This window comes from Papilio xuthus, unplaced genomic scaffold, assembly GCF_000836235.2.
Source record: "Papilio xuthus unplaced genomic scaffold, Pxut_1.1 DF826961.1, whole genome shotgun sequence".
NCBI lineage: Eukaryota > Metazoa > Arthropoda > Insecta > Lepidoptera > Papilionidae > Papilio > Papilio xuthus.
The window spans coordinates 4,343,124-4,352,525 of record NW_013531688.1 but is presented as its reverse complement, the minus strand read 5'-3'; the positions used below and the strand labels follow the sequence as shown (position 1 = coordinate 4,352,525).

Here is a 9,402-nt window from a genome sequence, read left to right as displayed (position 1 = left end):
CTTCTTCTTCTTCTTCTTCTTCTTCTTCTTCTTCTTCTTCTACGTAGCATTCGTTGCATAGGCGGCTCGTTCAACTACCGACACGACTTGCCGGCTCCAAGTTCTCACATCGACTGACCTAGTGATTGCCATTCGTCGCTTTATATCGTCTACCGCCGCTATTCGTGCGAAAGTACTTACACTCCATTGGAGGTGACTGTACCTATGTTATTGAAATTATGTATACACATTAGGTTCACCGATATTCACATCGCCGAATCCTATTATCCACCTACACACTATTTGTCAACCATAGGTTGATGACAGTCTTAAAAATGCATTTGATTACTGTTTTTAGTCGAAATCATGCCAATTTTTGTATATGTCGTGGATATACTACCCTCGTAGTAAACTTATGTTTATTTTTATCATTGGAATAGAAGTTGAACATCAAATTTAAGTTTGTCATCATATATGCTACTTTGGTCTCGTGGCCATACCATTCTTAAAACCCGCAAAGACAAACTACCTAAAACGTCTTTTATTTTTGGCTAAAATTTTAAAAATATAGTTTTTATCTCAACCAATGAAATGAAATTATTCACAATATAGAAATTTTTGTGACGTTTGATAATGGTGGGAATCCGAAAATGAATCCACTTCAGCTACAGTCTATTCTAACCGTCCTATCGAAAATCGGAACGAACTTTCCGGACAACCTATAATGTTAATACAAAGTGTCAAATGAATGTAACAGAAGTAGTTTATTCCAAATTGTATCACAAGTATATAGAGATAGAGTTCAATTTTGTCAAATGTACCGATATTTTTGCACACCTTGACTGCTTCGTGACTTATGACGCTGTGGCTCCTACGATATTTATGGGAACCTTGCATGTACTCATATATTTGACGCTGTGTATGTACCGATGTATTTGAGCAGGGTGAATGTATCTATTAATTTGAGGACTTTTGTTGTACCGATATAATTGATTACTTTTGGTGTACCTATATATTTGCATATCTTGTCTGTTACGATCTATATGACGCTGACTGTACCTCACAATTTCTGGAATACAAATTCATTTGCACAGTTTCATTGCTGGAGCAAAACGTACAAAGTACTACAGAGTACTTAATAATACTGAAGGCAATGTAAACATACGTCGGCACACAATGGGAAAACGATCCCAGTGCGAGAACGTTAGTAAATGTTTTAAATATAGCGGATTATGGGCCAACGGGCTTGTACGGATTGTAAAACAAGGCCGACCCCATTCGAATTCATTTTACAGGAAAAATTTAAACTACGTAATATAAATCTTTACTTCAGGAAATTATTTTAATATCACTCTTTCCAATTTACGTGGAAAAATCATGGTTTTTACTCTATATCTACAAGTCTCAAATATGTTATTTACATGTTTCCAGCATGGCATTTGGTGCTATATTCCGTAGCTGGAATATTTGGTATCCTGAACTACGTTTTCCTCCAGGAAACTATGCAGTTGGTTGACAATAATTGCATGTTGAAGCCGCGCGAGCTCGCCTTCCGTATGGTTGAACTACCAAATGATACCGCCGAAGAGATTGCGTATAGCAAAGATCCGTCCAGCAAACATAAAGTTGATATTAATATAGTGACTGATGGAACAGACTCAGCTTCTAATGACAACGAAACGAATAAAAATAAAAGACAAGTGACGGAGACAGTCGATCATCCTGAGGTTGTTGATGAAGAGAATGTCACCATGTTGACAGGTAAGGTTATCGTCGTATAAAGGAGTGGTCTGGTCTACTGTCTGTTCAACTGTCTAGGCCACTGAAACGGCCATCGGGGATCTTGATCGTTTCGACTATAAAAACATCGTAATTTGCAGGTAACGAAACCCATCGCCTAATGTTAGACACATCCAGGACTCTGTTCGCGCGGGACAATGACTGCCAGTTCGTGGAGTACATGCCTATTATGTCAACGGTGTTCGCCGCCGTCTGGATTACATTCTTCACAATGTGCCCTGGAGGTGGACATTCTAGATCAGGGTATGGATAGAATTTATTATGAGTACTATGTCATAAATTCATATAGCCGTTGTAAATCCACTTGGCTGTTTAGAAATACATGAGTTCATAGTTTTCAGCGAGCCGCCATAAAGTTTGATTCTTATAACACCCAGGCTGCAGCGTCCGTGGCGTATCGTAGCGCCGGCACTGATCTTCTCCTTGGTGTTGGTGGGGCTGACGGGGCACAGCTTCATACAGACCAACAGCGGTATTCAGGACTTCTGTGCCGCCTTCTATAATGTCACCAATACCACCACGTAAGATAAACATTTCTTAAGAGATTTCGTTGAACTTCAAACAGCTATGTGCTAAACAGGCCGTTACAGAATTGAATAGGTTACTATGCAACGCTAACTAACAGATTCAATCCAATTTTTAAGACTTTGTAAAAGATTCAATGATTTACTTATAAGATAGGATGTGTGTTACAGTTGTTCTGGTGCTAACTCATATCTGGAGAGGGGAGTATCCGCCCCATGGGGTCTGGGAGGTCGTGCGGGTGCGGTGCGCGCGGCCAGCGCCGGCGTGTGGGCGAGCTGGGCGTGCGGCGCCGCGCTGCTGCTCGCGCGCTGCCTCACCGCAAGGGACTTCGTCGTCAAACGAACCGCAGTATACCTCGCTAGAGACCCACAACAGGCATGTATTGATAAAATACCCAGTAGTCAGCTGACGCTGTTGTATACCGGAAAATTTAAAAAAACTACAATTTTTTTTAATAATTAAGTTAAGAATACTAAAATAAAAAGCGCTACATATATTTATTTACATATTTATTAAACTCACTTAAACTATTTCTTAAAACTATTTATTGCAGAAAATAACTCCGTATCTTAAGAAAACGAAACGTCGCAAATCATCACCGAACTCTCCGATAGTCAAGGACAACGTATCGATCAGATCCGAGCCTACAGCTACCACGGAGCTGGTGACGGCCTCCATAGAACCTGGCCAGGAGACCGCGGTCAACACGCCCGAGGTCACACCTGTCAAAAGACCAATCAGGGAAGATGTCATTGAAATGACACACTCACCACAACTGACCAAATAAAAATATTTATTTTTATATTGAATAACATATAACATAATGCCAGCATATAACAATATAATATTAAGATTATCAGTTTGCTAACCTGCCAGATAAATAATTTTTAACTGTTAAATTAGTAGCTGGAGTTTGACTTGGCACGTCGGGCAGAAGTTTCCTTTAATTCGCAACGTGCCAACTTAAATATCGTAATAGAATTTTGCCCAATTTGACATGCTCACTCATCAAATGACGATACAAGAAAGTGTATCTGAATATATATTAATTGGAATTAATACGAATTACGTGAATATGAATATATAAGTATATATATATTCGAATTATTTCGAATATGTTTATGAATTTGTGTGGTAACATTACCAGAATTATTGAATTTATTTTGGTCGGAATGTTTTGACTTAAAATTATCTCGATGTTAAAAATATATCATTTATTTTTTCATGTATATAATATTACTGTACTTTACTTTTTACAAGACATGTATATATTTATAACGCTAAGAATTAAAATTTTTTTTATCAATTTGCTGCATATAATCCAATGCTCAATAAAATAAAAGTTAATTTAAACCACTTTCGAATTAATAAAATACGCTCAGAAAGGCTCAAAAATTAAAGCTCATGTACTGCTGATATATAATATAAAGCACAGAAAAACTTATGTACACCCTTGATTTACATAGTTTATTGTTTTTCGAAATTTTTCTATGTTAAGATGCATGAAATAATAATCTTTAATTATATTTTTAGGTGTAAAGAAATTTTTGATAACAGTGTTTGTTACAAATATAAAATGTTAACTATAAAACATAGTTTAGTTACGTTAATATTGCTTAAAATTTTATTGTTTTGCTTAATGATAAAAGTAATAGCTATCGATTAAAATGTCACAATTAATTTTAAGAAAATAATGCTATAAATGTATTATGGATGTTGCATTTACAATTACAAAATAAAGTAAATCAGTCGATTGAATTTAACATGTATGTAAAACTAAAAGACCATTTTTCCACTAAACTATTTGTCACTAGCTGTTAGCTGTTATTTTTAGGGCCGCCTCCCGAACAGCGTATCAAAAGCGCCAAAATCATGCAGGTGGCCCTTTTCCCATAAATAATCCGATATGCACACAACTCTTAAATAACAGTTGTGACGAAAAACAATTTTCCGCACAATCTTCAAATTGTTTACTCTGTGACCTAACATAGTTGTCATTTGGTCTTTATGACCTAAAGGTCTATGTTACCAGGTCATAAAATTAAAAAAAAAACATTTGTTCTTTGATTATTTACTGACAGTGTCAGTCTGACACTTCTTTGACGTTTAAAACAGTGCACGAAATAAACAAAGTTTTCCTTGGAATAAAAACTGAGTATGAAATTTGGACACTAATTAGAAGATTATGATGAGATTACCCCAGGTAAAAAATTTATTTTGCAAGAGACATGTTTTATCTCAATTCTTACGGTATACACACCAAGAGCATCAAATATCTAAGTCAGTTTTGTATCCTCTTAGTAATAGAAAATTACTCAACGTAAAAGGTAGCGATGCATCAGTATTCCTACAAGGGTTAATAACGAACGATATGCGACATTTTGAAGAAGGAGCTAAATCTATGTACGCTATGTTTCTTAACAACAAGGGCCGGGTTATGTACGACACATTAGTATATAAATGGAAAGATGACTCTTATTTATTAGAATGCGATTCTAGTGTAATCAATGCCATACAAAAACATTTAAAAATGTTTAAGTTAAGAAGACAGTTGGAGATCAAAGATGTTAATGATGAGATTAAATTATGGGCACTAATATCACCTAATGTACCTGATATCATTGATGATAGTATTCAAATTTATAAAGATCCTCGTCTTATTGAATTAGGGTCAAGAATTATATCATCTGTGTCAGTAAATGAAACCAAAATAATAGATACTATAGAGAGAGATATTACTATAGAAAATGATAACAATGGTTATAAATATTTAAGGTATAAGTTAGGTGTCAGTGAAGGAGCAGATGATTTGCCTCCTGGAACGAGTTTTCCTTTAGAAGCCAACTGCGATTACCTCCATGGCGTTAGTTTCCACAAGGGCTGCTACATTGGACAAGAATTAACAGCCCGAGTTCATCATACTGGTGTAGTTCGCAAGAGGTTGATGCCCTTAAAATTTACTGCAGACGTTAAAGATTCTATACAAAAAGATTGTCCTATAACAGTCGCAAATAATACGAAAACAAGTGTAGGAAAATTAAAAGGTACTACTCAGAATTATGGATTAGGTTTGCTAAGGATTAAAGAGGCTATGGATGCTAAAATATTAAAAGTTGGAGATTATGAAGCTGAAGTAATAAAACCTTCTTGGTGGCCAATTGAAGCACCAAGAGAAGTTACAGCAAAGAAAGAACAAAATTAAGATTATATGTGAATAACCAGCATCAAATAAGATTCAAATATTAATATTATGTAGGTATTATTTGTAGGTTTGAATTATTTACTTTATGAAATATTCTATTCATTAAAATTAATTGTTTCTTTTAATAAAAAAAAAACTTAAGAATTAGTAATTTTTTTTTAGGGTCTGGATTAGAGACTATGCGATTTCTACATAAATCTGCATTTATTCTTACTTAAATCTGATTTTGAATTGAGTTTTGTAGTATAACATATATGTCCTGAATAATAACCAAACTCGTTGTTTCAGGAAATGGATGATCCAAAGAAAAGTGTTGAAGAAAAAGAATTAGTTTATGAATTTAATTGTGTGTCATGTAATCTTAATGAAAAGGCACATTACAAAGGAACTAAGCCACCATTCTCACGCAATATTATCCTTAAATATCCGAGCTATGTGATGAAAGATCCATTCAGTCCACCGGGAAAAGGTGAGGTATTAATGTTGGGTGCTGATTGTGCAATATGTGATAAACCAGTGTGTATTAGCAAAGAATGTAGCATATTTTATACGAAGCTCTTCTGTTTAAATTGTGCAAAACAATCATTAGAAAAATTTCCTGTAGAAATTCAAAGCAAAATAAATTCAACTAAAAAATAATTTCTGTGTTTTATTGTATACTAACTCTGGACTAAGCTTTCTTTATAAATATAGTCGTACTTTACTATAATACGAATAATCATATAATGGACCTTAAAATATAATAGCCCAAGTTGGATGTTTGAACATTGTTGTAGAGTTGATCGAGTCAAAGGTAGGGAAAATATAAGAAACATTTTTTATAAAATACTGTTTACTTTGGCTTTCCAGTCCGATTTACAGTATTTATCAATTTTTCACAAATCAATTTCAATAACACAGATTATATCCAAACTGAAACCAGTTCCAGTAGGGATTTAAATTTAAAATGTAAATCTTTTTTTATACATAAAAATTATAATTCGTTTACAAGCAAAACTGGAACGGGCACTGCGATCGCGACACAACAGAAAGCATACAGTCACAATACGACGCGCCACGTCTATAAACAAAATACAACCTTAAAATTAGAAAAAAAAATGATAATTACAGCATAGCTAAATTTTAAGGTAATATATATTAATAAGCTCTAAAATCAGGACAACGCCGAATATTATCTCTATTGCCAGTCGATCCGTAACAGTCCGATAGCACCACATTACATCAAACCCTTCCAGCTATGACTTGCACGAAATAACACGAACATTTTGACACTTAGTGGGTCACGACTTCCGCTATATTGACACATATTGTTGTCTCCATTATTTCAAAGAAAATGTAAGAGATGACAATATGCGTCCATGCAAGTGTTACTACAGTCAAAACCCAAAGTAAAACATAATTCTAACGACTAACTGTTAATTTCTGAGATCACGATCTACGGATAAAACATATCGTCATCCCTGTTATTATCTTTGACAAAACAGAGATAACAATATATTTTTAATGGGGGTTTTGGTCTCAGAAACCCTATATGAAACCAATACAATATCCATGATTATCTTAAATTACATTTAAACAAAGAGTTATAAAGGTTAAAATTGTCGAATCAAAAATATCTTCAATATTTAAGTATGTATTCAGAGATTATGGCATTTAATTCAGAATTATATGGCGTCGAAATTATCGTGTTATTTCGTGACGACTTCAAAGAGTAATGCACTGCATCGCTACACGACAAGGCGATGCGTATCGTCCATTACAACCATTATTTTAAGTAAAATACAAATTATTATGAAAAACATTATTGCTGTGTGATTTACATCATGTAATTGTTCACTACAAAATTACATACATTTAGGATTCGAGATATATTTAGATGAATGATAATATTAGACTAAATTTCCTAAATGAATGAATAAAAACTCAGATGTGAAGACTGCGTTCAATTAATTTATGTACATTACTATGTTTTATATTGAAATGAATGTTATTGGAAAGTTACTCAGAATTAGGCAGCATCTAAACATTGATTTCCACTACTTAATATCAACTAAAACATTATTACTTCAGATTTACAGTTAAAATAAAACATACCATATATCATATTTGCATTCGAAACCTACAGTAATGCCTACATATTTATAAAGGGTAAAACTGTTTTTTTTTTACATCTAGAAGTACTATAAATGAATTTATTTTACCAAACACATCGTGCAGATTAAAAAGATCCTACTGATAACATGGAGCAAAGATTTTATAAAGACATCGACAACATCTAAATTACAACGGTTACAAGAAGAAATTTACAATTATATTTTCACTATACATTTATATCAAAGTATATACGTGTCCTAAAAGGTGTGCCCCAGAATATGGCCAATTAAAAAAAAATGGTGGGATATTTTGTATGAAACTAAATTTAAATACAAGCAAAGTTAACAGCTGTATATTTACATTCAGTATCATACAATAAAAAAATGCATCAAGATTCATACAGAAATCACTTAAAATATTAATAAAAATAAATATCGGCCGCATTCTGGGGCTGTAAAATTTCGAAAAGGAGGACGGGTGACATTTAAGATTAGGTATAAAAATGTGATTTATGACTACACTGGGATACTGTGGTTAAGGTACACATACATCTTACACTAAAAGAAACTCTCACAGCCGAAAATTAATAACAATTTTGATTATTTTTAATAAACGAGGATGTCCCGTGACATGCGCGAAAATAAAATATAAATGTAGCTTATTAATTTAAGCAAGTAAGCGAATGACTTTTTTACATGACAATATACGATATGAACTAGAGTTCCAAGAGATTCCTGGATATTACATACATTACTGAGCGCAATTTTCAATTGAATAACTTAAAACGATACTAACATTAAGAGAACTCGAGTAATATTAAGCCAAACAGTCTCAAAATATAACAATTTAAAATTATAATTTACATGCCTAAAAGACACACCTTTGAAAAGCATATAAGGACTATAAATTACACATTTTTAGTAAGTACCCTACATTTTTTTTTTAATTAAAAGCCTGAATGTCCTAACTTTGTACGTGACAGGCTATAATAATAGAAAAAAATATTTATGTAAAACAATGAACACGTATTTAATAGCTAAGCAAAGATTAAAAGTGATGTTTAATAGCTCTTACAGTGTAGCTATGAAAATTAAAAAAAAAATATATATAAAAAAATCTACAATAGAATTTGAGCCAACTAGCCGCGTTGAGAGACATCAAAAAGATTTCTGTACCCATTTATTTTAAAAAAAAAATAATTACTTAAATGATTTTAAAAAGTGAATAATATTTGCACTATCAATTTCATATGGAGTAATCTTAGATTTTGAAAAAAAAAACTAAAATAGTTGATTACATTATGCATATTTCAAAACTAAAAGTTTTACTGATAGTTGTCATAAAAAATGCAAATTCATCATTTTTTCGAGATGTTTTAACGCCAAAAGACATGCAAACACATTGTTAGCTTTGGGTTTTTTATAAGAGAAAACGGACGATATGTTTCTGTCGAATTCAATAGAAATGAATATTTACACATTTCATTGGCTAAAAATGTAATTTATGGATTTATTTTAGAAAGTTTTAGTGTTTTAACGATACAAACATGTCTGTTTATAATAAGTCTGTGATTACAGCTTTTTAAAAGAAAAATTATTTAGACAGGTTTGTTATAATTTGTAATTTCTATTGAATTCCACGATACAGATCACGGTTTTATTGTGTAATATGATTTTAAAGTATGAAAAACTTATTAACTGTAAATGCATGATTATTAGTTTTCCTAAAAATACAAGCAAAAGTTTCTAAATGTATTTATCAATAAAATATTTTCAACTTTTGCAGAGTATTATAAAAATTTG

The 9,402-nt window shown here is 32.6% G+C and overlaps 2 protein-coding genes across 3 annotated transcripts in view; both read left to right on the top strand.

The window, feature by feature from the left end:
* The window catches only part of LOC106120200 (uncharacterized), a 16,001-nt gene extending 12,442 nt beyond the window's left edge, over positions 1-3,559 (top strand). Inside the window, exons 3-7 of the mRNA XM_013315462.1 lie at positions 1,411-1,740; positions 1,860-2,022; positions 2,157-2,300; positions 2,475-2,679; positions 2,858-3,559. Of these exons, the coding sequence (XP_013170916.1) occupies positions 1,411-1,740; positions 1,860-2,022; positions 2,157-2,300; positions 2,475-2,679; positions 2,858-3,091 (1,076 nt within the window). The 3' untranslated portion in view covers positions 3,092-3,559. The remainder of the gene's footprint in view (positions 1-1,410; positions 1,741-1,859; positions 2,023-2,156; positions 2,301-2,474; positions 2,680-2,857) is intronic.
* Positions 3,560-3,864: 305 nt separating this feature from the next.
* LOC106120199 (cysteine-rich DPF motif domain-containing protein 1) lies at positions 3,865-8,540 on the top strand. Of its 2 annotated transcripts, none has more exons than XM_013315461.1 (2): positions 3,865-4,507; positions 5,795-8,540. In XM_013315461.1, the coding sequence occupies exons 1-2, from the start codon at positions 4,490-4,492 to the stop codon at positions 6,143-6,145; spliced, it is 369 nt and encodes a 122-aa protein (XP_013170915.1). In that variant the 5' UTR covers positions 3,865-4,489; the 3' UTR covers positions 6,146-8,540. The 2 variants fall into 2 exon arrangements, with proteins under 2 accessions (XP_013170915.1, XP_013170914.1); XM_013315460.1 differs by having other exon boundaries at positions 3,865-5,556; positions 5,795-6,102.
* Positions 8,541-9,402: the final 862 nt, after the last annotated feature.

Excerpts from the sequence above, each read along its gene's own strand:
- LOC106120199 (XM_013315460.1), top strand. The coding sequence starts at position 4,490 with ATGATGAGATTACCCCAGGTAAAAAATTTATTTTGCAAGAGACATGTT.